The sequence below is a fragment of the Bos indicus genome, chromosome 9, assembly GCF_029378745.1.
Source record: "Bos indicus isolate NIAB-ARS_2022 breed Sahiwal x Tharparkar chromosome 9, NIAB-ARS_B.indTharparkar_mat_pri_1.0, whole genome shotgun sequence".
Lineage (NCBI taxonomy): Eukaryota > Metazoa > Chordata > Mammalia > Artiodactyla > Bovidae > Bos > Bos indicus.
In genome coordinates, this window is record NC_091768.1 from 102929330 (window position 1) to 102957102 (window position 27773).

General features: G+C 66.9%; 1 protein-coding gene and 2 long non-coding RNA genes across 7 annotated transcripts; 2 read left to right on the forward strand and 1 right to left on the reverse strand.

Moving 5' to 3' along the window:
* Nucleotides 1-1963: 1963 nt before the first annotated feature.
* On the reverse strand, nt 1964-27765 carry FRMD1 (FERM domain containing 1). Of its 5 annotated transcripts, XR_011568583.1 has the most exons (15): nt 15813-16889; nt 14852-14954; nt 14602-14717; nt 9729-9819; nt 9187-9266; nt 8833-8915; nt 7869-8055; nt 7255-7410; nt 6945-7010; nt 6780-6848; nt 6012-6186; nt 5414-5719; nt 4174-4256; nt 2608-3911; nt 1964-2162 (listed from the first exon to the last, which is right to left on the reverse strand). XR_011568583.1 is itself a non-coding variant. In XM_070796547.1 (14 exons), the coding sequence occupies exons 3-14, from the start codon at nt 14668-14670 to the stop codon at nt 3708-3710; spliced, it is 1569 nt and encodes a 522-aa protein (XP_070652648.1). In that variant the 5' UTR covers nt 14671-14717; nt 14852-14954; nt 27493-27765; the 3' UTR covers nt 1964-3707. The 5 variants fall into 5 exon arrangements, 3 of the variants coding, with proteins under 3 accessions (XP_070652648.1, XP_070652647.1, XP_070652649.1); XM_070796547.1 differs by lacking the exon at nt 15813-16889 and adding an exon at nt 27493-27765 and having other exon boundaries at nt 1964-3911; XM_070796546.1 differs by having other exon boundaries at nt 1964-3911.
* On the forward strand, nt 14946-16130 carry LOC139184995 (uncharacterized). Its single transcript, XR_011568586.1, has 2 exons — nt 14946-15356; nt 15678-16130. It is a non-coding gene; the product is annotated as an uncharacterized lncRNA (long non-coding RNA).
* LOC109563685 (uncharacterized) lies at nt 25182-27159 on the forward strand. The gene is made up of 3 exons (XR_002181372.2): nt 25182-25567; nt 26047-26330; nt 26675-27159. It is a non-coding gene; the product is annotated as an uncharacterized lncRNA (long non-coding RNA).
* Nucleotides 27766-27773: the final 8 nt, after the last annotated feature.

Here is a 27773-nt window from a genome sequence, read left to right on the forward strand (position 1 = left end):
CCTGGGTGGGGGGATGGCTGCCCAGAGTCCCCTGAGCATAGCTGGGGGACGCCTCCCGGTTCTCCCGTGGGGCGGCACCTTGGGAAGCCGCTTCCCCCGGGGAAATGGGCAGGAATCATCAGCATGCAGGCTCCCAGGCCCCAGCAGCTGGTGGCTGGCCCGAGAGCGAGCCCTGAGCAAGCCCTAGGGTCTCTCGTGAGGATGACCAGCTAGTCTCTGCATCCATCAAAAGCGAGCTGGCAAGGCTGGGGGAGCTGTGGTCATGTCTGGCCTGTACTTCCTGAGCCATCTGCCCATGCTTCACAGTCCAGAAGGAACCTGGGGGCTTCCCTGTCTGTCCTGACAAGTGTGGAGGGAAGCATGTGAGGAAGCCCCCCGCCACAGCCCTGGGGCCCGCAGAGCCCTCGGGTGACGGTGAGTCGGTCCACCAGCAGCCCTGATGGCTCTCTGTGAAGACCACAGCCCGTCCACCACTCACAGCTGTCTTCCTGGGTCTCTCCAGTATCTGCTTTGCCTGAAAGGCCTTTGGTCTAATTTAGGCAAAATGAAAGGATGGTTTTTCTGATGTCCTCAAGAAGCCTCCTTCCTCTCCTGCTCCAGCCCTGGCCTTCTGCTGCCCCCTGGTGGGCAGAGACGGAGGGAGGCCGCTGAGGGAGGGGCCGGCGACCACAGTGAGGCCCCTCCCGGCCTCTGACCATCCCGTACTTGCCCAACCACAGATGGCCTGCTGCTGAGTGGACACTGGGCACAGTTTTCTGCCCAGTCTCCACAAGGCCCAGAGGGAGCGCAGAAATAGGAACGGAGATCTGGTGGTTTCCGGGTCAGCATTGGTGCCTCCGTCTGCGAGGACACAGGGTGCTGGGCCAGCCTCCCTCGGCCCTGGCGCTGGTCACCCTCCGCCAGGCTGGGTTGGATCAGGGTAACAGAAGGGCAGGCTGGATGCGTTGGCCCCAACAGGCCCCGCCCCTCCGCCCAGACACGCCCCCTCCCCAGGCAGCACCGCCCCCAACAGGCCCCCCCCGAGCCCCGCCCCTTTGCCCAGACACGCCCCCTCCAAGGCAGCCCCGCCCCCAGGGCCGCAGCGCCCTGTGCTGGCGGCCCCACTCCACGTGCTGGGGCGGGAGCTCTAAAGAGGGCTTTCCTCCTCTCTGCTCCGTGTCCACTCATCACGTGTGCCTGCGTTCGTGTGCACACGCGGGCACGCCTAGGGGTGTGTGTGGGTCCTGGCCCCAACCTGACACTCAGCTCTGAGCGACAGCAAAGCAGTTCATCGGGCTGGGCTCTCGCTCCCACAAGCTCCTTTAAAGGAAAAAAGATCACTGTGGACCCCGGATCAGGGCAGATGTGGCCTCGTGTTCTACCACGAGGACCGTCCTGGTGTGACCTCAGGAATTCGCAGAGAAGCGGGGCTGCGCCCCCACCTGAGGGCTCTGGGTGCCCCGCCTCACCGTCCTCGCCGCCTGCTCATGTGGCCACAGCATGGGTGTCCTTGGGAGCCCTGTTTGCAGGAGCCCAGCCGGGCGTGTGGGCACCCCTTGTTCCCAGGACTGACGGGCAGCCCCGGAGGTCCAGTCCCACCACAGCGGACCCTGGTGCTGACCACGCTGCGCACTGGGAGGGCTGCCCCCGTGTGCCACCTCCCCGGGCTGCAGCTGACCTCCTGGGTAACCCCCGCCTAGGGGAGAGGCTGCCCTGACTGGCCCAGGTCATCCTGCTGGCCAGCTCCTTGAGCAACCCCACACCACAGGTGAGGGTGGGTTTCTTGTCACACTTCTTCAAAAAAGGAAATAGGTCAATGTAAGCTCCAATGGCGAGGGCTGGCCTTCCTGCCAAGCTCCTTCTGCCACACAGAGTTGGTTCCTCACAGGGTGAAGCCCAGGAACCTTCATCAGGGCAACTGGGCACCAGTGTGGCCGCGCCTCCCTGCCCACCCAGCACGGGCCGTCCAGGTGCAGACATGGGCCAGCATCCAGCTCTTTATTTGTGCCCGGTGTGTGCACAAACAAGACTGCTTTCACAAAAAGGATCCAGAGGCCCAGTTAAGACTGGGCTGCACCCTCTGCCCCCTGGGCTCAGGTTCCATCCTGAACTGGGGGGACGGTGCCATCTCGGGCACAGCGCTTGGAACCACACAGGTCAGTGCAACCAAAGAGGGCGGAGGGCTGCAAGGGGGAAGGCCGGAGGACCTGTGGTGGGTTAAGCCACACCGCCCACACCCAGGTGCCTGTCACCTGCCTCAGGCTGGCATTGCCCGTGGAGTCCCACCCCCCAGAGTGGCCCCCCAGAGCCTCTGGAAGGGAGGCAGGGGCCCATCTGGGGTGAGGAGGCAGGTGAGACGTGCACCAGAACGTCTGGGAAGACAGAACGCCAGCACGAGGCGGGTCCCTGCCCCAGCTGGGCCCAGCCCAGCCCCTCTGCACTGGCCTTCAGGTGGACGGCTTCAAGAAGGGCCCACACACGCAGGGCCCTCCGGGTGGGATGGCGGGGGCTGTATCTCAGCCCGGGGGCGGCCGCCCTGACTCTGACGGGAGACAGCACACCTGCAGCCCGCCTTCCCAGCACCCCTCACCCGGCGGGCCCAACCCCAAGCAGGACGCTGGGCCTCACCTGCCTCTCAGACACCCACAGTGCAGCCTCCAGCGAGGGTCAAAGTCTCTCAGCGTGCTTTTCCAGAAATCCCTGTGAAACTCCACTCAGCCGTTCAGCCACCAGTGATGCCAAGCGAAGAGGTGGTGAAGCTCAGGGGGAGGTCTCGCTCCATCTCCCCCAACCTCCAGCCCGGCCTCCTGATGCGGGGAGGGGGCGGTGGCCACAAACGGCCCAGGGGTGGTGGTGACCGGGGCTGACCTGACCAGAGGCCGGGGCTGCCTGACATCTAGATGGCCTGGGGCCGGACGGACACTGGGGCTGGAGGTGGGGGGGGTTGGCTCCTTCAGAGCCTGACTTGTGACGCGAAAGGAGGACACTCAAGGCTTCCTTCTGGAACATTCCTTCCGTGCCTTCAGAGGGGACCGTGGTTGAGCCTGTCCCTCCCACTTCCCGTCACCAGATTCACAAGCTCCCGGACCAGTGTCCACGCAGCCCTGCGGTTCCAGGCCCAGTGCCTCCTGTGTACACACGGCAGACAGGGTGGGGTCCGCTGGGGGTCTGGGCCTACGTAGCTGGGCCCACACCTCCCCCAGGGGCCTCTGTCCAGCGGGCCCAGGACTGTGAGTGGCAGGCGCTGCAGACAGGGTGGGCTGGGGAGCCTGTGGCCAGTGCAGCGACCACGACAGTGACCCTGAGCTCCAGGCTCCTGGGAAGCTTGCTAAGACCCCTTCCCTGCAGGTTGGAGTCAGCACACACCCCACTGAGCAGGGACCAGACCCCCAAGCTTTGGCTTCTGCCTCCTGGAGGCGGATGGAAGGAGCTCAGACTGGCCATGGTCCCCACGGCAGGGCAGGTGAGGCCTGCTGGGCACCTCCAGGCCTGGCAGTCAGAGGTGGCCCACACCTCTGCAGGAGAAGGGGGCAGCGCCAGAGGCCGCATTCAGTGTGGCCAGGGAGGTGGGGGCCTCGGGGTGGCGGCTCGGATGGACAGAGGGACTGAGCCGGGGGGTGGGTGCAGCCCCGAGTGGATAGAGCCGCGCTACAGGGACAGAGCCCCAGGCGGGTAGAGCGGGTGGCGTGGACTGAGCCCCGTGGTGGTGAAGCAGCCCCTGGAGGCGTCTACACCACAAACTCCTCCGGGAGCTGGTCCTTCTGGAGCCGGCTGGGGGACAGGGAGTTCACGGACCCCCTCGGCCCGGAGTCCAGCGCTCGGCCGAGGGCACGGCTGCGGGGTGCTGGGCGCGGGGCGGGCTCAGGGCGCGTGTGGCCCAGGCTTCGGCTGTGCTGGTCTGCGTGTCCAGCTGCCGCCTTGGCCTCCAGGACCTGCAGGCAGAGACCACGAGGCTGTCCCGTAGCTGCCCCGTCGTGGTCCGGCTTCCTTCCACTTCCCGCCCCCTTAACTCACACATACACCCAGGAAGACCCCCATACTCCAGGCCAAGCTCTCAGTCCCCCACCTGCCTCGCCCCCAAAGCCTCACCCGCCCTCCACTGCCCACCAAGTCTCCCGTAGGCCCTCTGGGGGGCCCCTGGCCTGACTGGAGAGCAGGGAGAGAGCCAGCTGCCTGGCCCACGGCGGGACCGACCTGGTGCAGGGTGGCCTCCGCGCTTGGGGCCCTCATGCTGACCAGCGTGACCTGCACCACGGCCAGCGGCTGCTGCGGGGAGGCTGCGGGGGCAAGGGGGTGTGAGCAGGGCCTGGGGACACCCCCCTGCTCCCGGCAGAGGGGGGCCTCCCCCAGGACCCACCTCGGAGACCAGACTGGGCACGTCTGTGGCTCACACACCGCCCACCCCCAGGCCTGGGGTTGCAGAGCGGCAGTCTGTGACCTCGGACCCCTGCCTGCAGGTCACCTGCAACCCCAAAGACTATCACACGTGTTCCCCATGCCAGGGGTCAGAGCACCTTTAGGAAACGATGGTTTCTGTGGGCGACCTGGGCTCCTCCCCTCAGATGGTTCCCCAGGAGCCCCCCCACCCCCATGCCCGCCTGCCAGTTCCCGCTGCCCGTCCTTCCACACTGGCTGCTGAGGTTGTCCAAGCTCTGACATCCAGGAAGATGCCACGTTACTATTACTAACATTACTGCTCACGCTGGGTCACAGACCACACGCTCGGACAACACCTCAGGGATGGGGCCAGTCTGTCCTTTACCGGAGGACCAGACCCTCAGAAGGTGAAGTGGACAGGGCGGCTTGACGCAAACCCACTGTGTGACCCTGGGTGTGACACTGAGTGATCACTGGGTGACCCTGAATGATGCTGGGTGACCCTAGGGACCTGAGTGACTCTGGGTGGCCTTGGGTGGTGCTGTGTGCCCTGCCTAACCTTGGGTGACTCTAGGTGGACCTGGGTGGCGGGTCCCTTGCACTCATCACGTCCACTCTCCAAGGTGCTACAGACACCCAGGGACTGGCAGAGTCTGTGTAACCTTCCTGGGGTGACCCCTTCAGGGCCCCCCACTCCCAGACCTACTGGGGAAGCATCTCTGAGGACCAGGACCATGCTAAGCTGGGTGGGCTCTTGGTGGAACGCCTTCCCGCGGTGGGGTCTTTAACGAGGGGTGATGGCCGGGCCCGGCTCCCTACAAGGGACCGGCTGCAGGGGGGCAGGGGCAGCCACCTGCCGTGGTTGCAGGGAGCCCCGGTCCTCCCTGCCCCTCCCCGTCCGCCCCCTGGTGCAGGGACTCCCATGTGACCGAGTGCCCAGGAACCAGGGTCACGCACACCCTGGCCTCCAGTGGTGCCCACAGCGGTGGTTCAGCCGGGGTCTAGCCAGGTGGCAGGCTCCGTTTCCCCTGGCCCCGGGGGGACCCCGCGCGCCCACCTCTGCCGCCGCAGCCAGGGCTGCTCCGGCTGGTGCTTGGGCTGCAGGGGGGCTCCTCTGTGGGGAGCGCCGCGACCCCCTCGGGCTCGTCCACCGACATCTCCCCGGGCTCCTCGGGCCCCGCCCGCTGGGGGTGGACCTCGAAGGCCGGTGCGTGGGAGCTGCAGCAGCTGCCGGCCGAGAGGAGCGAGCAGAGACTCGGGGGACGTTGGTCTGGCCCTGCGTGGTCCCCGCTGCCGGCCGGCTCCGGGTCCTGGTTGCCGTCCCGCGCGTCGCTGACGTAGGACTCCCGGTAGCACGGCTTCTCTGTGCGGGGAGGGGCAGCGGCCGTGAGAACAGCGCGGGAAGCCCTGGGGTCCAGCCCGCCGCCAGGCCCTGCGAGCCAAGGCCTCCCCGGAGGTGTGGTGGCGGGGAGGGAGGTGCCACCCGAGAGCAGGGCCCCCGTGTCCGCCGTCACCGCCCGCAACCCAGGCGGAAGCTGTCACCCGGCCTCGTCGTCTCTGCCCCAGGGCTCTCGCGTCTCAGCCTGAGCGCACGCACAGGCGCACCGCGCATGCTCGCGCGCAGGGCCTGCGGGCGGGGCGGGGATGGCACCCACCTTCCGCCTCCTCGAGCAGCTGCAGCTGCTGGCGCGCCTGCTGCAGGCCCAGGTGCAGCTGGTGGCTGGTACGGAGCAGGCGCAGCAGGTGGCGGGAGCGCCAGGCGCAGCCCGTGTGGTACACAAGCCTCCGGGCCGCGGGCTGCCCGTGTGGCCAGAGCTCGAACCTCTTGCCCTGAGCAGAGAGGAGTCCGGGGTGTGACTTCACGAGGAAACCAGGCGGCGGCATCGCCAGGCCTGGTGCTGGGAGGCTCCCTCCCAGTCTCTGTGTCGCTCTCCGTTTTCGCCTGGAGCAGGGTGGGGGGCTGAGAGCAGCTGTAGCGTGAGGCCATTTGCTCTGGGCTGGGGGAGTCTGCACCCCTGGGCCCACGGCATGTGGGGCGCCTGAGGCCTGAGAAGGAGCCGATGGCCCGCCCGCCCCCAGTGCCCACCCTCCGCCCCCGCCGGGTGCAGGCCCAGCCGTGAGGTCTAGAAGTGGAACCCGTGGTACAGGGTTTCCATGGCCCCTTGCTGACTCCTTTATTGTCCCCACCCAGGAGGCAGAAGTTCTCCTGGTGACAAGAACCCGGCAGCTGGCCCCTCAGGAGGGCGCTTCCAGGGCGGGTGCTGTCTACAAGGCCTGACCACCCCCTGCCCCCGACGCAGACCTCAGGCTGGGCCTGCACTCGTGGGTGATGACGTGCCCGGTCAATGCCCTTTAGGACAAGCGTCTGCCAGGCTCCCCTGGGGGCAGAGGCCCACCCCTAACCTTAACCCTCGGACACGCACCAGAAAGGCCAGCTTCTCAACATGGGGCCAGGGGAAGTCGTAGAGCAGTTGCGGGGTGCGGTTCACCTCCTGCAAGACAGCAGAGTCGGCCGCGTCCACAGTCAGCCAGGGGAGGGGCAAGGCCAGCGCTTGGGGTGGGGCCGGGGGAGGGGCCCCTGCAGTCACCTGGAAGACCTGCAGCCCTCTGAGCGTCAGGCCCAGGACGACGGTGGGTCGGTCCTCCTTCTTATCCTAAAGGTACACAGATGTCAGTGAGGTCGAGGCCCGCGGACCTCCCCACAGATCCTCACTGGTGGATCGGGGAGTCTGCGGGCTGAGTTGGGGTCCCCAGGCCTCCTCCCGCTTCCCCTCTGGCCTTGGGTCATGGTCCTGGGATGGCTGTGGGGACACTGCCCCTCCTCCCTCGTCCTGGTGGGCCCCGGTGGCTCGGCCTGTCCTGGCCCTGGGGAGGCGTGCCCCCCCATCCGGCAGGGACCTTGTAGAGCCTGAAGAAGTGCACGGGGACGTCCTCCAGCCGGCAAGCCTCCCGGATGAAGCGCAGCTCGGCCTCCCGGGGGCTCAGGCCGCGCTGCTCGCGGTGCAGGGCGGGTGCGTGTCTGAGGACATAGGCGCTGCCCCTCTTGGCGATGAGCTGTGGGGAGACCGCAGCCTGGTCCAGCCTGCGCCCGCCCCTCTCCGATGAACCGCCTTGGCCCCCGGTGGACTCTGCCCCCCTGGACTCCTCCCGCTCCCCGCCCCCACCCCGCCCCCCGTGGATACCCCGCCCCCAGTGGATACCCTCACCTACGTGGACTCCACCCCCAGCCCCCCCCCGGTGGACTCCCCCCTCGCCCCTCGCCCCCGTGATCCTCCCACCCCCGCCTCCGTGGACGCTGCCCGCCCTACCCCTGTGGACTCCCTGCCCCCCAGTGGACCCCGCCCCCCATGGGCTCCGCCCCGCTGTGGACGCCCCCAACCTCCCCCGCCCCCAGTGGACTCTCCCGCCTCCGTGAACTTTCCCCGGACCCGACCCCCACCCGCTCCCCTGCCCTTCACCCCCACTCCTCCCTCCCGTGGACCCCCGCCCCCGGGAGGGAGAGAGACCCTCACCCACTGCGGGAAGTAGGCCTGCGGCTGGAAGTAGCGGCCGGCGTGCGCTAACCGGCGGTGGTTGCCCAAGTCGGCCTGCAGCCCGTAGGCGGCCAGCAGGAAGTAGGCCTCCTCGCGGTGGGCGCACTGCGAGCGCAGCACGCGCTCCTTCAGCTGGAGGTAGTACAGGTGCCGGGCCGCGCGGTCCCTGCGGGCGGGCGGGTGGGCTCAGGGGCCACTCCGGCGTCCCTCGGCCTCCTGGACCCCGACCGGTCACCCCGGGCCCTCGGGGCCTGGCGGCGGGGCAGGCACAGGTGGACGTGCGGCTCCTGAGACTCCGGGTGAGTGGGGCCCAGGGACCGGCCTGCAGATGGGTTTGCAGCCGCCCACGCCCCAGGGTGGGCCCCTTTTCTCTGCTCACTCCTCGCACCGCCGGGGGCAGGGCACCCAGGGCCAAGTCCACTTCTAACACCACTGGCGTGACTGGCCCCATGGCACAGGGCCGCCCTCCCTCCCCCCACCTGCCTGATCGCACCCTGAGACTCTTCCAGAACCTGGCACACCTGGGCAGGCTCGTGGGGGCCCAGCTCACACGCTGGGGGGTGTGACCCAGGCCCTGCTCACCCCCAGGCCTAGGCCCAGGTTCCAGGGCCCCTGTTACCCCACACAGGCTCCAGGGGGTTCTCTCAGGAACCCAGCCCAGGAGCTCAGGAGGAGCCTGCAGTGTGCCCACCCAGGGGGGCACCGGCAGGAGAGCAGCCCCCGACTTGTGCAGGAACCCTCCGACCCTGCCCCACCCCCTGGGGAAAAGCCTAAGCCCAGGGCACAAAGACCTGTGCGCTTGAAATGCGCTCGTTTGTACCCTGGTCCTCACACGCATCTGATTGGAAACGCCGGCTGCCCCCCACCCTCCCCTCCAGCCTCAGCGGCCGCGGCCTGACAGCTCATCACCTTCCAGGACTGCATGAGAACAGCGAGCTCCTACCTGATAAGCCTTCCGTTTTCCACGTAGTACTGCACCCCGAGGAAGGCCACGAAGGGGGCGCCTGGCCTGCCACGGCCCTGGGGCTGGAAGCGTGGAGCGCAGGCCGCAGTGAGGCCTTGGGGTGGGGGCTGACCGCCGGCTGGAGCGCCGGACGGAGCCACCACCCCCACCCCCGCAGACCAGCCCGAGCCCACGTGCGTCCTGCGGGCTGCTCGTGGCTTTATGTCACGTTGGTAGAAGGGAAAGCAAGTGTCCAGAACAGTCGGGGCACTCGCCTGCACCCTCAGGGCTAACTCCATGCCACAACCCAGGGGACGGGCCACTCGAGGGCCAGCAGCCCGGGAGCTGACTTACTCCACATGTCTCTCTTTTCCAGTCCTTGGAGAAGTATTTGCTGAGCTTCTGCTCCAGATCCATGAAGACGTGCTCGTTGTCTACGAAGAGAGGCGGGGCCTGGGCAGAGCGTGCTGGGAGTGTGTGAGTGTGTGCGTGCACATGAGTGCCACCGTGAGTGTGCCTGTGTGCACCAGTGTGAGAATGTGTAAACACGTGTGAGTGTGTGCATGCGAGTATGTGCATGTAAGTATAATGCAAGTGTGTGAGTGGTGCATGGGTATGAATGTAGAAGCATGTAAGCGTGAGATGGTGTGCGTGAGTGTGATCGTGTGTGCATGTGGATACTTGAGTATGTGTGTGACTATGTGTGCAAGTGTGCGTGTGACTGCCTGTGTGAGCACGTGTGTGCTCTGATGCAGTGAGGAGGAATCCCCCCATGCCCCTGGAGCACGGCACGGCGGGCACCAGGCAGAGGCCGGGGATCGTCTGCCCCGAGCGCCCGCCACCCCTGCCCTGGGAATGGGCCGGGGTCCCGGGGTCGCTGGGCGGTGCTTGCTTACTTCTGACCACGCTGAGGCCGAAAAAGTGGGCTTCCCTGATGCCGGTCTGGTCGCACACCTGCTGAAGGAGCTCACGCCCGGTGGCCTGCACCTGTGGGAGGGGCAGGAGGCCCTCAGGGCGCAGAGCAGGGCAGCCCCGGGAGGGCGGGGGTGCAAGGAGGGGCTCCACCGAGCAGAGCTGGTGCGCAGGGGCCTGGCTCAGGGGCTTCCCACCCAGCGGGGTCAGCGCTCAGGGTCCCCGGAGGCTCCCGGGCTGACAACCAGATGTCCCTGCATGCAGTGGGCCTCCTGTGAAAGATGGAGGGGGTGCCCAACCCCAGAGAGAGCCCGCCCCCTCCAGGGACGGAGGCTGGGTGCCCCCGACGCCTCCTGACCCCAGAGAGAGCCCGTCCCCTCCAGGGACAGAGGCTGGGTGCCCCCGACGCCTCCCGACCCCAGAGAGAGCCCGTCCCCTCCAGGGATGGAGGCTGGGTGCCCCCATGCTTCCTGACCCCAGAGAGAGCCCGCCCCCTCCAGGGACAGAGGCTGGGTGCCCCCGACGCCTCCCGACCCCAGAGAGAGCCCGTCTCCTCCAGGGATGGAGGCTGGGTGCCCCCGACGCCTCCCGACCCCAGAGAGAGCCTGCCCCCTCCAGGGACAGAGGCTGGGTGCCCCCGACGCCTCCCGACCCCAGAGAGAGCCCGTCTCCTCCAGGGATGGAGGCTGGGTGCCCCCACGCCTCCCCACCCTAAGCCAACGTCGCTAGGCCACTCCTGGGCACCCCTGAAAGGAGCCTCTGGTGCGGGGGGGTGGTCTGTGCCCCTCCCAGCTCCGCGCGGCCCGTCCTGGGTATGTGTCCACCCTGCACCGTCAGAACCCAAGTGGCCCTTCACCCGCGTGTGCCCAGAGGAGGGCATGCGCTCGCTCGGTCTGCTTTCCGTTGTCCAAAAATCCTTCAGTCCAAAAACGCTTTAGTCTGCCTAAAAAGCCCATTATACCAAACATCCCACAGGTTTAAATTTCCAGTGGTCTCACGAATGTCAGCGTTTTCCTGCTTTGTTGGTTGGACAGAGCTCAAGGCCTCGACTTCGGGGCACCCAGGTGCTGTCCCCGTGGCCAACATGTCTCCTGGGTGCCTCTGGGCCTCCGTCTGCGTTTCCCGGGCTGGTGGTTGGGCCCGACGGATGGAAGCTACCTTGTGGCGCTGAGTCTGTGCGTGGGAGGCTGGCTGTGGAGGCCGCAGGTCAGGGACCCGTTCACCCCAGGGCGGCCGTGGGGCTGGAGCGCAGTGGCCCTGCGTGCTGAGTGTGGGGCCTGGCCCGGGGTGTCCGAGGATGCTGCTGCAGGCTTCCTGGGGAGGCCGTGGCTCCTGGGACGTCGGGAAGCTCTGTCATCGGGGCACCCACACCGTCTTCAGAGGGGCGTCCCGCCTCTTAGTGGTCAGTTCCTGGGGGGCTGGCCTTGCCACTGTCCATCTGACTTGTTGAGGGTCGGTCCCTCAGCCTGCCAGGATGGTGATTCAGCATCTGGGTCTTCCCAGCCATTGTCTCCTGACGCTCGGTGTGAAGCCGCAGTGCAGGTAAACACGGGGTCCGCCCGTGCGCTCAGCCCGGCGTGCACGTGCCTGGAACTAAGCTGGCCCCAGGTTGCAGGCCCGGGCGGGGAGCCTGTGGGGCTCGCCACAGCCGAGCTCCGTGTCTGCATTGTCGGGCTCACCTTCCTTCTAGACATGCGTCCTCCAGGGAACCTGCCCCCGAGGGTCCCTGTGGAGCCAGGCTCACGTGGGCGGGGCCACACCTAGCACCTCCCTCCCCTCCTCCCCCAGGTCCTCCTGCTGCCCCCTCCCCACGGCCTGCAGCAGCTCTAAGGACACAGTGAACCCTTACTCCTTGGAAGGAAAGTTACGACCAACCTAGATAGCATATTCAAAAGCAGAGACGTTACTTTGCCAACAAAGGTCCGTCTAGTCAAGGCTATGGTTTTTCCAGTGGTCATGTATGGATGTAAGAGTTGGACTGTGAAGAAAGCTGAGCGCTGAAGAACTGATGCTTTTGAACTGTGGTGTTGGAGAAGACTCTTGAGAGTCTCTTGGCCTGCAAGGATGTCTAACCAGTCCATCCTAAAGATCAGTCCTGGGTGTTCATTGGAAGGACTGATGCTAAAGCTGGAACTCCAATACTTTGGCCATCTCATGTGAAGAGTTGATTCATTGGAAAAGACTCTGATACTGGCAGGGATTGGGGGCAGGAGGAGAAGGGACAACAGAGGATGAGATGGCTGGATGGTATCACTGACTCCATGGACGTGAGTCTCAGTGAACTCTGGGAGTTGGTGATGGACAGGGAGGCCTGGCGTGCTGGGATTCATGGGGTCGCAAAGAGTCGGACACGACTGAGCAACAGAACACCACCAACACCAAAAACCCTTCCCTGAGGACTCCCCTTCAGGGAGCAGCCAGCTCCCTAGACACGTCTCTGTGCCTCTAAAGTTGACTAAGACAGGCCGGGCCGGCGGGGGGAGCAGCGAGGAAAGAGAGACAGAGTCCATGGATGGGGCCCGAGCACCCGTGCCAGCTGAGCTCACGAGACAGACGCGTCCCTGTGGACAGTAGCTTCCTGCACCCCCGTCCCCCATGCCCCCTCCACCCTGCATTCCCAGGAAGGAGGTACAGAAGCAGGAGCTTCCTCCTCACGGTCAGGGATGGCCATCAGAATCAATCCCTTCATTGGCCAGGTGAGGGCTGCCCCCTCCCTCCCCAGCAGCCCACCGCAGCGGGGCCCCGCCCCGCTTCCCGCCCCGCCCTGTGGGCAGGGGCAGCCAGGCCTGCACCAGCCAGCTCGCACACAGGCTCCGGGACAGGGCTGGGCTCCCAGCTGGGCTCCCAGTTCCCCCCAACCCTGGGCCTCAGTTTCCCCATCTGGGAAGTCACACCAGTGCTGGGGAGGGCCCCTGGGCTGCGTGTCGGGAGGGCGAAGGGAGCGGGCAGAGCCCGACACAGCAGGGCTCAGGTCAGTGCGGAAGGGGCTGCCCTGGGCCGGACGGTGAAGAGAGGACGGGTCAGAGGGGCCTGCAGCTCAGACCCCCGGGAGAGCGGCCGCCCCGAGGGCCACACGGGGCGCAGAAGAACCTGAAGGCAGCATCCAGGGCGAGTGGGAGACCCCGTCCCATGACAGCCACAACAAGGTCCCGGCTGGAACCGCCCGCCCATCACTGACCCCCTAGCCGCTGAGCGCCGGAGGCCCCGGGGCGGCTCTGAGTCTGCCACGGCCACCTGCCCAGCGTGCCCCAGCTCAGACCAGTGTGCTCAGACCAGGCCCCACGCGCCCCGCACGCCAGCCGCTGCCCTGTCAGGGCGCGGTCTCCGGTCCCTCCTGTGTTCCAGGAGCCCCTTCCAGGGACGGCGGAGCGAGCAGGGTCCCACCTGCGTGCCCGGTGCTGGCCGCCCGCAGGGCTCCGAGGCCGCCTGCGGAGGGTCCCTGGGGCAGGCGGTGGGGAGGTGAGCTTGGTCCCCAGGGCTGTGCCGGTCCTCACAGACGACTCGTGACCCAGCATCGGCGCACATCACCCCTGCCACGGGGACAGACAGCGGCTTCTCGGCCTGAGACCGCGGGGCCGTCTGCTGGGAGCCCGTGGGCTGCTCGCTGCCTCAGAGCCTCCGCCCGGGGCCCGCGCCCGCTGTGCCCCCGTGCCTGCTGAGCGTTCATAAGTGGCAGTGCACATGGCTCCTGAGAGGACGGCCTGAGCCGTGAGAGCCCCAGGACACCGTCCGATGGAGCCCTGCCCCACGCCCCCGGCTCAGCACGCAGGGGCTGCCCTTCGCAGGGAAGGCGGGGGCTCCAGGGTCCGAGCCTCGTGTCCACGGGAGGCCCGCACAGTGGGCATCGCTGAGGAGGGCGAGACTATGCGGTGGCGGGGCTGGGGGGGGCTTCGTGTGAGAGCCCCTCCCTGAAGACTCGGGATGAGACTTCGGGGGAAGCCTGGCCACTAGGGACGCCGGGAGTGGACAGTGAAGGCTGGAGGGAGGAAGGACCCGGGCCCTGTGACGGCACCTGTTCTGAGAGTCAGGAAGCTCTGGGGTCTGGGGAGGACACCTGCTGTGTAAACGCGACTTCCCCCCTTCTTGGGAGGACTGACCGCGGTCTCCTCCCCCAGGCAGGACCTCACGGTCACTCACAGACAGGGCGGGAGGGGCCTGACTCTCATCGCCCAGGTCTCAGCCTGGTCCCCTGACCAGCTGTAGCGCTTATTCCAGGCCTATGACCCAGCTGCCTGCAGTCCACCCCCAGCCCCTCCAGGTCGCGGGATGAGGCTTCAGAAGGGATGGGACCCTCGGAACAAAATGAGCCCACTGGACGCTGGACACTGGGCACTGCAGGGGCACCAGGCAGGACGCTGGGCACCACAGAGGCAGACAGCAGGACGCGGGCACCGCAGGGGGAGAGGGCAGGACGCGGGCACCGCAGGGGGAGAGGGCAGGACGCGGGCACCGCAGGGGGAGAGGGCAGCTCTCAGCCCCAGGACACAGCCTGACATGGGCTCCAGGCTGTGTTCCGCCTCAGCCACAGCCAGGGGCTGCAGAGCGAGAGGGACACACGCCCCATGAAGGTGGCCGGAGCCAGAGTCCATTTCTCCAGGGTGTGGGGCGGCCAGTGGTATAGGTCAAACCCATGCTGTCCCCAGGTAGAGCCCTGCCCTGCTCCCCTCCACGCTCACCCTCATGGCCCCCCATCCCCAGGCCCTGCTCCCCTCCACGCTCACCCTCATGGCCCCCCATCCCCAGGCCCTGCTCCCCTCCACGCTCACCCCCGGCCCCTGCTGACCCCAGGCTGTGCTCCCCTCCACGCTCACCCTCACGGCCCCCCCGTCCCCAGGCCCTGCTCCCCTCCACGCTCACCCCCACAGCCAGCCGCAGCTGCTCCCGCATGGGCAGCAGCACCAAGACGTCCCGGAGCTCTGCTGTCATCCCTCTGGGTGCACGCGGTTCTCGGGACCAGCGTCCTCCGTCTGTTTCTGTGGGGAGGACTCGTCAGGGCCAGGAAGCAGTGGCAGCCGGCGTGCCCCCAGAGGGACGGGGCTGCGTGTCCCCACGCACGGGGCCCTCTTCTGCCGTATGGCTGCAGGCAGGGCGCCGCACCCAGACTCACCCAGCTGCCAGCTTCCGGGGATGAGCGCCCTGTGAGCTTCTGGCTGGGAAAACACCGGCAATGGGGCCAGGCCAAGGTCCAGGCTCCTAAGTAGCTGCAATGCCTGGAATGCAAATAAACACAGAGGCTAGCTCCACCCTGCTCCCGCTGACCCCTCTCCCCGGCGGACCACCTCCTCCTCCAGGTCGAGGACTGGGCATGGCCCCATCGTGGCCGCAAGGCCCCCGACGTGGACCGCAGACCCAGGGCCACCGCGGGGAAGCCTGGAGGAGCTGGAGGGGCATCCCGGGGGCAGGTGCCCCAGGTCTCCATGGTTCCCCGCCTGCCCTCACACCTGGAGGGAGGTGAACCCAGAGGTAGCCAGGCCAGTCCCCAGACAAGGTCTCCCCGAAGACCGCCCTGGCCTTCAGGCTGGGATCACTGTCCCATGCCGGCCGGAGGCCCTGAAGAGTGGAGCTCCTGACCTCTCAGCTGCTGGGAGCGCAGGGAACGGGCGGGCCCACAGGTGGGTTCTGCCCCCGCCGCCGGCCAGCAAGCTGAGTGTCTGACCCCGGGTGAGCCTGGGGGCCCTGAGCTGCCCCTCTGAGTGGGGCTGGGAGAGGCTTCCAGGCCACAGACAGGAGGCCCCGGAGGGTGGCTGGCCGTTCTGGGGAACTTGGTTCCCTCTGTCCTTACGTCCCGCCCCCCAGGGCTTGGAAGGCGTGGGCCGTGGGCGGGGAGATGCAAAGGCCTGGGCTCTGTCTGCCCCTCGCTGCCCACCCTGCCCCCGCCCACTGTGGGGGTCAAGGGAATCTGAACAGCCTGCTGCCCTGCCTTTTGTCTCCAGGGTCAATGCAGCCCTGCTCTCCTCCAAGATGTGTGTCCCTTTAACCTGCAACTTAAGGATGTCTCAGATGGCTGGAGAGCCGGAAAGCAGACGCTGCCCCCCGACCCTGCACATTCGCCTGGGTGCCCGACTCACCGCCCGTGATGCCCTGTGAGCCACAGATGGTCCTGCCATGTGGAAGAACAGACACGGGCATGGCCCCGTTCCATGAGTGTCCGAGCGGCGGCAGCCACGCACCCGGACACACACGCACGGGAACCCGCGGGGGTGCAGGCAGGGGCGCAGAAGCGGGGCTTCCTCCAGCGAAGGCGCCAGGAACGGACGGCAGCCCCCACCGGGCAGCTAACGAGCACAGCACAGGGGCTCTGCCCCGGGTTCTGGATCCTGGTCCGTGTCCTCTACGACGAGATGGGCTTGCCAAGAGTGTTTCAGAAATAAAGCTTCCAAAACACAGGCCCATGAAGTACAGGTTTCACAAAACGACTCAGGAAAACCATTCAGCAGTAAGTAGGAGCAAAGGGCTGGTTTGTGGACAGATGTCAAAAAATCACGCCAACCGGAGAACACGATTTACACGAGTCCGCGACACGTGCACGAGGCCACAGCAGAGGCAGAGAGCAGGTCGGTGCTGCCTGGCTGGAGGCGGCCGCAGGCGGGGACGGGCCGCGGTCAGACGCGGGGGCACGGCACTCCATTGTTCATTTGAATGTATTTTTAACATGTAAATCATACCTCAATCACGCCATTAAAATACGCTATAAAATGGTAGAAAACCACAAAAAGTCCTTCCACAGGTGCACAGAATACAATGCCATCGTCTGCCAGGAAAGCCGCTTCTAGCAGGCGTGTGTGCCTGTGTGTGCCCTGCGTGTGCGAGTGTGACAGAGTGAGCGTCTGTGTGCCCTGATGTGTGCCTGAGAGCGTGCGTGTGTGCACTGTGAGCGCAAGTGTGACTGTGTGTGCAAGCCCTGTGAGTGTGAGTGTGTGTGCAAGCCCTGTGAGTGTGACAGTGTGTGTGCCGTGCGTGAGCGTGCCTGAAGCGTGTGTGTGCGTGCCCTGTGTCTGCGAGTGTGACAGTGTGTGTGTGAGACGAGTCAGCGCCGCCTGTGGCCAGCGCCTCACCTGCCCCTCAGGGAGCCGGTTCTGATGGTCGCAACGGCTTGCTTTATGGACAAGGAACCTGAGTCCGGAGGAGGAGCTGCTGGCTGAGTGGCCGTGACAGCCCCGCCCGCCCCCACCCCCCAGCCCAGCCCAGCCACGTGCACTTTGCCCCCCCGAGGGTCACCTGCCTGACCCACCCCGTGTCCAGTGAGCAGCCGGGTCCAGCCCCTGCTGCTTCTTAAGCTGCTACTTTTATTCCCACTTTTCCTGGAGGGGCAGTTGGCCAGAGGCAATGTGGCTTGCTGACTGTATCCGTGGGGAGCCTGAGGCAGAGAGGCCCCTGCTCCAGTGCCTCTGAGACCCCCACTGCAGACCTCGCTGGACTCAGGGACGTGCGCTAGCTCTCACCGCATGTCCAGGGCGGCTCTGAATTCCAAGCGGCAGACTCAGCCTGATGGGAAGCACAGGGGTCTCACTGCCATCGGATGCGGGGCGTGCAGAGTGCTGGGGCCTCCCCGATGTATCCCTGCTGGGAACTGAGGACCCCCAGCAGCCCCGACCTGGTGATGAGACACGGGCGGGATGCCCCGAGGGTGCCCAGGACTGTCTGCATTTGCAGCTGAGGAGAAGAGGAGAGCCGGCCGGAGGGAGGGAAGGGCAGGGACAGGGCGCTCTCCCCGCTGCCCGCGCGCCCGTATGCCTCCGGACCTCAGTGAGAACCCAGTGCCCCGGCGGGGGTGAGGGCAGAGCACCTGCCGTCCACTCGCTCGGCGCACAAGCCGCCTCTTGTTCTGCTGACCTCCGGCCCAGGCGCCACCGCGGGCCCTGCGGGGAGGAACGCGCTGGAATTCCTCACGTCTCAGCATCAGCGCTACTCACTGGGGGGCCGCTCCCCACCCCTGCAGGTGGAGGCGAGCCTTGGGCTCACCCCGCCACCCTTGCAGGGCACATCACAGGGCACCTCTGGGCGCAACTCTCAGGCTGAGATCCAGGGACACCACGGTGACAGGCATGGGCCCGGGGGACCCACAGAGCCAGAGACCCCATGACAGTGTACACGCTAGGGCGAGGGCCATGTCCATCACAGCAGCAGGGATGGCCCTGGACACGCCAGGGACGGCTGCCCACGACACACCAGGGGCCGCTGCCCACGACATGCCAGGGGCTGCTGCCCAAGACACCCGATGCTCTGCCACCCCAGTAACCCGCCCGGGCCCGCAGCTCCTCCGGGTCCCACCAGCCCTGTCCGGGAGCAGCCGCGAGCGAAGGGACCTGGGCCCAGGTGGACCCACTCCTGGACCCGCCCTGACTGGGCTGGGTGACAGAGCTGGGTCGAGGGCCCGTGGTGGGGGCACGTGCCTTTTCCAGTCCACACAGCTCTCAGGAACGGGGGCCTGGAACCGAGGGCAGAGCAAACAGAGGGGCACAGGGTCGGCGGGGGCAGAGGTGACCTGAGAGGCAGCGCCCGGGTCAGAGCGTAGCTCTCCTGGCTGAGGAGGCAGGGCCCTAACAGGCGGGGCCCCTGAGGTCGGGTAGAGCTCACCCCACCAAGGGCCTGGGCCCACGTCTGGGATAGAGCCCCTGGGCGTGATCACTGCCCCCTGCTGCCCCCTCCCCACGGCCCCCCGCCCAGCCCCCCACCACTCAGCCTGGCAGTGCCGCTTCCAGAATGCGGTCCTGGGGGCCTGTCGGTCCTGGCCCCTCCCACGTCCTGGCCGCTGTCCCCTGAGCAGCACTTGCACACCCACCCCCACTTCCCGTCTCCCAGTTTCGCAGGAGCACAGCAGGCGGGGACCGGGGTAGGGGGGTGCTGACGGGGGAAACAGGGTGGAGACCCCAAGCTCCACCCCCGAGGCTGAGAAAGGGGCGCAGGGGGCGGGGTGCCAGGGGGCAGAGGGTCCCCGAGGCTCTCAGTTACTTCCCACCCATGTCAGCCCGACCCCCAAGGCTGAGAAAGGGGAGCTGGGGGTGCGGGGGCCAAGGCGGCAGGGGGCACACCGGGTGTGCTCAGGCCTGCGACCACTCCAGTCACCAGCCCCCATCACCCTCACCAGCCCCGTGAGGATGGCGGAGGACCCCTGGGATTGACCCCCGGGGCAATGCAGCCCGGGAGCAGGGAGGTGCCGAAAGGACATGAGTCAGCGGTCGTCACCGAGCGGTGGCCGGGCCCACCCGGGGCTCCAGCTGCCCTTCAGCTGGGATAGCAGATTCTTAGAATTCCCTCTGGGAGCCTCCTCTCTGCTGACCCGGCCAGGACCGTGAACCTAGGATTTAGAGCCGCGATGACCCCACCCTCCCCACCCAGAGAAAAGGCCAGCTGTGTGCAGAGGGCAGTTTGCCCAACCGCACGGAGCCGGAGCCGGGGGCGAGGGGCTTTGGGGGCAGGTCAGCCAGGCCCGTGGTCTGCGGGCGTCTGGCACACCCTCCGCTGCGGAAGCACGTGCCTTCTCCCGCGTTTAGCGAGGGTTAGCAGTAGTGTTATTGCTCAGTCGTGTCCGACTCTTTGCAACCCCACAGACTGTAGCCCGCCAGACTCCTGTCCATGGGATTCTCCAGGCAAGAATACCGGAGTGGGTTGCCATTCCCTTCTCCAGGGATCTTCCCGACCCAGGGACGGAAACCGGGTCTCTTGCATTAAAAGCAGATTCTTTACCCTCTGAGCTACAGGGAAGGTCAGCGAAGATTAGCAAAGGCTTAGAGCTTCGAGTAGCGAGTTATTTAAACAGACGGCCGTGAGGCACCTGTGTCTGCCGGCTGGGCACCTCTCTCCAGCTTGAGGCGCCGCCCAGCTCTCCAGAGTAAGCCCCTGCCCCCACTGGGGCCCCCTGCCCTCAGCATAGAGTGCCCTGGGTTTTGGCAAAAGGCTGCCAGGTGCCAGGGCCTCACGCTGGGGCCTTGTCTGGTCTCAGAGGCTGCACTGGGCACGGAGCTGGCGCTTGGCCGCTGGTTCAAAGCCAGACTGGCCGCCGGCAGCGAGAGAGTGGGGAGGGGTCCCTGGGTCCCCGAGGCCCCACAGGTCCTGGCCTAAGTGACCCGGTGGGTGTGGGGCAGAGGGGGAGGTGGGGAGGGGCGTGTCGTTTACTCTGTGCAGGGTGAACTGAAAGCAGACGGGCGTAGCATGATTTTTTGCTGGTTCTGAGCCCTCTGCACGCTGGAGGGCACTTCTCAGCAGTGCCCGGCAGGCGCGGCCCCTGCTCTCGGGTCCTGTGAGGCCGGGGGAGTCCCGCGTGGGCTGAGCAGAACCAAGGGCAGACCCGGCCACAGTGGGCCTGCTCATCTGAAAGCAGGATTCTGCCCTGAAACCGGTGCGAGGGTCTCGGCGAAGAAGGAAATTCTCGGGACACGTGGTGCCTGCTGGGGAGGAGATACGAGCCGCCCCACGCCTGGCGGGTCCTTCCTTCATTCTCTCAGGAGGCCTCTTGCGGAGCCCGCAGGGCCATCCATTGCTGGAAAACAAGACGAGCCCTTCCACCTGGGCACCCCGCCCTCCACCCAGGACAGCAGCCTTGGGGGTGGCCTGGGCGCCCCGCCCCTCCCGCGCCCCCCACCTGGGTGCCCCGCCCCTCCTGCGGCCACCCCTCCCCCCTGGCCTGGGCACCCCGTCCCTCCTGCCCTCGGCTCAGGACAGCAGCCTCAGGGCTCGCCTGGGGTCTTTCTCCCACCCCAAGTCCAGAGGGCAGCAAATGCTCAGGGCTTCACCTTCAGGCCATGCTCCCCTCACACCTCCCGGTCCACAGCCCCCTCACCTCCAGTGTGGACTTCGGGGGGGCTCCCAGATCCTCATCTCTCAGCTCCCCCCACCCCAGGACCCTCAACACCTCAGCCCTGAGTTCTTGCAGAAATGACTCTAGCCGAGAAAGGCTCCCACCTCCCACCAAAGAGAAGCGGGGTCCTTGGCCTTCGAGCCCCTCCGAGGGCCATCCCTGTCTGTTCTCTGCCCCTGAACCTCTGCGTGTGTGCCCCCAGGACTCAAGGTCAAGGCCGTCTGGTCGTTTCCCGTGTCCCTTTCTTCCGGCTGAAGAGAAGCCCTGTCAAAGGCGGTGGACCAACGCGCTGGGCGTTGCACTTATGCCCCGAGGAGTACGTCACTGTAGACCCTGACCAGGATCCTTCCGAGTTTATGGTTTCTCGACTTTTACAAGGTGCCTCGGATTTCCTGGACTGACCCACGGTTTCCACTTGCTCGAAGTCACAGCAGGACACGAGAGACACGAATCACACGGACTCAGAGCCGCTTCGCAGACCCTCCATTCGTTGACCGCACGCACTGGGAGCAGAGACCACGGAGTCATCTGGACCCGCCCTTGCGAGGAGCCTCTCGGAACGGCCACCCGGGTGGACGCTCTTCCCGCGCTTTCTGCTTCTGCCCCAGGGAAGCCGAGTTCTGGTGCGGGCGGACCCCACAGACGGGCCCCTCTGTGGGCGGGTGGCGTGAAACGAGGCTGCCGTCCCTGCGCCGTGTGCGGTGACCCCAGGGCCCCTCGTTCCGCGTGGGACCCTCGACACATCAGGTTGCCCCCCACTTGCTGGCAGGGACCTCCAGCGAGCTAGGTGACTTGTCCCCACTGGCCGGTGTGCCCGGAGGATGTGCCTGGACCCCACGGGGCAGGCCTGATTCTGTATGGAGCCCCAGGGGGGATTGGGGGGGCAGCATCCCTGGGGGAAGGTGGGGGGGTCCCCAGGATGGGGAGGGGAGGGGAGTGGCTGTTGCCTTCAAGGTTCCCAGGCTTCCTGGAGGAACCCTGCCAGGCCTTCCAAAGCCCTGAAATAGACCCTGTAACACGTCCTTCCTTCCTGCCTTCCTCTATCAGTGATGGTGCTGCCGGGGACGGGGGCCCCCGATGTGCTGAGGGCGTGTGCTGCCCCTGAGCCCTCTGCCCACACGGTGGACACCGGGGCTTCTATCCTGACATGCTCGTTCCAGAGCGAATCTGAGGGTCAGCCCAGGACACAGAGGCCCCCAGGCAGGGGAGGGCTCAGGGCCCAAGCTCCACGGAGCAGGAACCTCACCCCCACAGCGGGCTGACTCCTGGGGAAGCAGAGGTTTCCTACACTGGGGGACCCAAAGGCCTGCATGCCGCATGCTGTAGCTTCAGTCGTGTCCAGCTCTTTCTGACCCCGTGGACTGCAGCCCGCCAGGCTCCTCTGTCCGTGGGATTCTCCAGGCAGGAATCCTGGAGTGGGTTGCTATGCCCTCTCCCAAAGGGTCTCCATTACCATTTATTTTGCATCTACCACGAGGACCTGCAAGGTTATGGGAGGGGCCCCCTCCCTTGAGTCCCAGCCTGGCCCTGCCTGGCGACCTCCAGGGCTGGGCCAGCCTGTCAGTCATAGCCCTTGGAAGAACACCGTTTATTCCATGATCCAGGTCACGCACATGCGTGTGGGCTGTCAGGGAGTGTGAGGCTTCCAGCGGGCCCCCCGTGGTGGAGGGCGTGACTGCTGGCTGACCACCGGTTGGACCCAGACCGTACATGCCCCTGTCTTCGGAACGCAGCCTCTGCCCACCGTTCGCGCACCGGGGACCATGTTAGGGAGGTGGCCTTGCAGCAACTCCGCAGGGCTGAGACGGCCGGGAGGTGACCTCGACGGAGCCCTTTACGGCCTCTGTGTGGACCTGAGCTCGTGGGCTGCGGGCCGGTCCCGCCTGCTGCTGCCCACGGCGAGCGCGGCATCTGAGTCCCCCGCTTATCAAGTGAGCCTGCCGTCCGGGACTCTCCGAGCCCTCCGTGTACTGAGCCGGCCCAAGTCTCACCCAGCAAACTCCCGAGACTGCAAACCAACCAAGCAAAGCGTGGTCAGTGGTGGAGAGCGCGCTCCCCTCATCACTGTTCCCGATCTGTGGGCGTCCGCTGGGGCAGCGGGAACCTCATCAGGGCCCAGTCACAAACGTTAGCTGGCCGCCCCACGACCCCAGGGCCCAGAACCCTGCAGGGGCCGACAGGGCTCAGGACCACGCCTGGCCGCGTGGCCGCGTGGCCCCTGTGTGTCCTCCCGGCAGGCCCACATGCCCGGCGCGGGGTGCTGCTGTGACGGGATTCTCAGATGTCGCGATCAGCTGGTCTTAGCTAAAGCCGATGACCCTCCACGGCGCGGGTGGGCTGCCCCCTAGGAGGTGAAGGCTGGGAAAGACCAGGCCCCTGGAGGGAGAGGACGCCCCTCCCCAGACGGCCTCCGACTTGGGCTGCAGCGCCGGCCGCCCGCCCCGTGGGGTCCAGACCTGCCAGCCCCACGGTCACGTGGGCCAGCTCAAGGTGCGTCTGTCTGTCTGTCTGTCTCTGTCTCTCCCGTTGGTTCTCTCTCCAGAGCACCCTGCCTACGGCCCACCTGCTGCACACCTCCTGTGTGCACCTGGGACACTCCTTGCTCCCTGGTGATGCCGGGAACAGCGCGGGGCGGGGGCCCTGCCCTCCTTCCTCCTGGGTCCAGAGCCCGCCTGGTCCAGGGAGCAGACCCCTCCCTCCTTCCCTCGCAGGCTTCCTCCCGCTCTCTCCCTGCACCAGCCCGCGCTCCCCACACAGCCCTCGCTGACTCAGCTCCCGCAGCCCCGGCCTGTGCCCCCAGCTCCCCACTCAGGTCACCAGAGCGGCTGCTCCCCGACACCCCTCCCTTCTCACCGCACCCCGGACGTCTGAGAACGGATGAGGAGTCACTTCCAGGCAAACCCTCCTAACGCCCCCTGCCCCCCCGGGGCCTCTAACCCTGACCGTGTCTCCATCACCTCACCTTCCCTCTCTCCTGCCCAGCCCCTCCTCATCCAGAATTCTACCGAGACCCCCACCTCGGGGACCCCACCTCTCTCTGCACCTCCCCCAGCACCGTCCCCTTGGCCTGGGACACGCTCCCTCCGGCAGCAGCCCTTCCCACGGTCCACTGGCCTCTCCCAGCCGGTCACCCTGGCCCGACCCTGTGCCTCGCAGACACTGGGGCTCGATTGTGTCCCAGACTCTGTGTCTCCCGTGTCCCAGGGGCGGGTCTCCTGGCTAGCGCCCCACACTCCCTGCACAGGTCCGTGCCCCACTGTTTCAGTGGGCCTGGGCCCAGCTGCTTGGTGGACACGTGTGAGGCCCAAGGGGCCATGTCACTCTCTGGGGGGCGGAAAACAAGCTGTACTGTCACCAACTACCCATGGCTTCCTTCACCAGAGCGGCGTCCGCTCACCCCATTCCTGGCACAAGGCGTGCACCCCGGGAGATTCCCTCAAAGAAAGGACCGACTGGCAACATCCACTGTGCTGTTCACCTGCCCCGGACCGTTCCTGGCGGCTGGGTCTGGAGGGGGCTGCCTCCAGTGGGTCTTGGCGGAGGCCTCGGAGGACAAGGAGGAAGCAGCCGGGGGCAGGGTCCCCTGGGGCAGGGTGTGGCGCCGTGGGGGCGGGCCTGGGGGCGCGCGTCCTTGCAGAGGCTTGGCCTCCCTCCCGTGTGTGCCTCGCGGTGTCAGTTACTGTCTCGGTCCTGCTCTCCGTGTCCCGACAGCTGGGCCTGGGGGGCCAGTGCCTATGGGCACCCTGCAAACCTCTGCTCCTTCCCCCTCCTTACGTTATTGAGTGAAATAACCCCAAGAACAGCCCCCTTGGTGATGCCACCGCCCGCAAGGCCAGTCCAGAGGGGACGTGGTCGTGGCCACCGCGTGTCCATCTAAGGGCTCTTGGCGGGTGCAGCTGGGGGCTGGGGTGCTCCATGGCAGGGCAGTGAGCAGGACCACCGGCCGCTTCCGGGTCGTGCAGCGACCACAGGGTTGCGGTCCCTGCAGCGCTGGACCAGGCGCTGGGCACCCGGCTCTCCTCCCGGTCGTCCACGCGTCTGTGTTGTGACGGCCACGGTCGCCCTCCCGCTTGCTCACTGAGCTGATTCACCGAACAACCCCCCTCCCCCCCTGCCCCGGGCCGCCCAGGGCCTCCCAGCAGGAGACCAGGAGGGCGTGGACCGCAGGGCAGCGGTGCCTTGGCCCCGGGTGCAGGACAGGGGAAGGGGCGGAGCCCAGGGCGGAGGGAGGGGAGGGGGCGGAGCCTAGAGGGGAGGGACAGTGGAGGGGGCGGAGCCCGGGGGGAGGGACGGGGAGAGGGCCGAGCCCAGGGGGAAGGGGGCGGAGCCCAGGGGGGAGGAACGGAGAGGGGGGTGGCCGAGCCCAGGGTGGAGGGAAGGGGGCGGAGCCCAGGGCGGAAGGACGGGGAGGGGGCGGAGCCTAGAGGGGAGGGACAGGGGAGAGGGCGGAGCCCAGGGAGAGGGACGGGGGGCGGAGCCCAGGGGGAGGAGGCGGGGCCCAGGGGGGAGGGACGTGGGGGGGTGCATAGTCCAGTGGGGAAGGACGGGAGGGGACTGAGCCCAGGGGGAAGGGGGCGGAGCCCAGGGGGAGGGACAAGGGAGAGCCCGGACCCAAGGGTGCAGGGAAATGCGAGGCTCCCAGAGTCAGAGATGTCCCCACCTGCCACCCACCCTCTGGCCCAGGCTGCTGCTCAGGTCTAAGGATGGGGGGAGGGGAGGATCAGGTGACCTCGACCCTCTCCTGAGTGACACCGGCCCTGGGACAACAGGTGTCATCTGAGAACGTCCCAGCCCCAGGTCCTGCCTGTGAGACCAGAGACTCGACCACTCCCTCATAATCCAGCCACGTTGCACACCGGTCACAGGTCCTGTCAAGTACAAAGTGCCCAGTCGGCGTGCCAAGGACACGCCACACTTGGAGGAAGCCAGCGACTCTGGGGAGGCCAGTTCTTGTACTTTTCCAAGCCAACCACCTTCCTGAAAATACCGAGGCCTGAAACAGACGGGGCAGGAGTACAGGAGCAGGTCTGCCAGGCCCGAGCACAGGGTCAGCCCTCTGCTGGGGGAGGCGGGGGGGCGGGCCGCCAGACAGCCCCAGCCACGCCCACTACGACACACAAGCATCCCCTGGGGGTCAGGTGGCCGAAGCCTGGGGGACACAGGCCTGCCCCTTGTCCGCACGGCCGGTGCTCAGCCCACCCTTGTTGAAAGCAGAATGGCACAGAAAGGTCTGGCGGACTTAGGCTCCTAGGCAGTTACTGCTTCGAGAAGAAAGGCCCTTCTGGGAGGAGGGCAGGGTGCCATCAGCAGTCCTTGTGGGGCAGACCAGTCCTGGCTACCCTGGGGCTGGGGTCAGGTGGCAGGTGACCAGGTCCTGCCCTTGGAAGCAGCCGGCAAGCTGCCACCCGCCTCATCCTGCTGCAAAGCACAGTGAGGTCCCAGGGGCCCGTCTTGGGGGCCAAGGGTCTCCTGAAGGTTAGGCTCACCTCTCTCATCCCCTGAAGGGAATGGTGCCAGACCGATGTCCAGGAGGGTGAGCACGGATGACAGCTGCTCTCGGAGGAACCGCATAAGGCTCCGCCAGCACCTACTGCCCCCAGCCCCACTGGCACCCGGCCCAACCCAGGGCCAGGAATGGGGGCAACAGAACGCCAACCCCAAGGCCCCCGCTCTGCCTAACCACACCCAGGTCAGCGGGCAGCCGGGGCTTCTGTGTCCTGTGTCACCAGGATCCTGGGTGCGGGAAAACCCTTGGAAGTCCAGGAGGAAGGAGCCAGACCCGGCCATGGTAAGCGGGGGCGACTCGGGGAGCCTCCTCTTGTCAACAAGCAGCTGGCCCCCACAGCCAGCCCCCACCCCCAGGTGAGACCAAGCCCCCAGCATGGGTGGGGCCTTCATGTGGGTGCCCTCCACCTGGCTACCTCTGGGGGGACAGGCTGGGCACGCCCCTCCCCCTCCCGCCTGCCCCTCCCACGCCAGGATTGGGTGGGTGGGTGTGGGGTACACTTTGTCTCCAGGCACATTTTAATGGAGGTGGGGGGGGCAAGGTTCCACAGAAACGGGGGTACAGGACCATTTCAGGGCCCAGCTCCCTGCTGACAGTGTCCTAGAAAAGCCCTCTCTGTTTTCAAGGAGACCTGGCAGGTGGAAGCAGGGACTGTGGCCCACAGACCCCAGACCACCTCCTGTACCCCTGCGCTCACCTCAGCCCCCAGGCCACAGAGCCTGCCAGCCCCCCGCCGCCTCCCGGGACCTGAAGGAGAAACGGGCTCTGGACAGCCAGGGGAGCCCCGAAGCCCCCCGCTTGGCGACTTGCTGCCTGAGCCATTCTGTAGTCTTGCTCACTGCCCGCACCCAGCCCCCATGCACAACCTCCAAGACCACCCGACCTCCTGGCCTGCAGGTACCCCGCACCCCGCGTTTCCTTCTGCATGCTTCTGGGGGCAACAAGAGACAGGAAACTCTGCCTAGAACCTGGGTGCCCCTTCTGCAGGACGATCTCTGCCCTTTCAGAGTCTAGCCCTCAGGAGCAGGCTCCGAAAACCCGCATTTCAGGCCACCCCTGGATGGAGGGTGGGGGCCGGGGTACTGGGGACGGAGCAGAGGCTGGGCTGAGAGGAGACAACAGGGGAGTGGAGGTCGGGGAGCCGGGGCGGGGGCCGGGGGCTCCTCCCGAAGGACCACAGGGCAGGTGGCGCCTAGCCGCCTCTACATCAGAGCCGGACCGACGTGGTCCATACAGCAGAGCCAGACCAACCCGGCCCCTACAGCAAGCCCGGCCCGACCCCGTCTCCACAGCAGAGCCGGCCCAATCCGCCTCTACAGCAGGCCCCGGGGCGGTCCCGAGGCTTCGGCTCTGGACCCAGCTAGTCGCAGCGGAGACGACAGCCATCGGCCAGGTCCAGGCCAGGGCGCAGGAAGGGGCGCCTCTCGCTCCCTGGCACGCTCACCTGCAGGAATGGGAGTCCGGGTCCAGGCAGGGCTCACGGGTCCGGGTCGGGGTCTGGGTGGGGGTCAGGGTCCGGGTCCGGGTCCGGATCTGGGTCCGGCTCGGGGGGCCGAGGGTCAGGGCGGGAGTCCAGGTCCGGGTCCTGGCGGCAGCGTGAACTTGGCCGCCGCTGGGTTGAAGTCAGGGTGGAACCCGCGGGGGACAGCGGCGGTTGGGGGCGACCCTGGGGGAGGGGCCTGGGCTCGGGAGGGGCAGGCGCCCCGGCCCCGCCCGCCTTCTCCT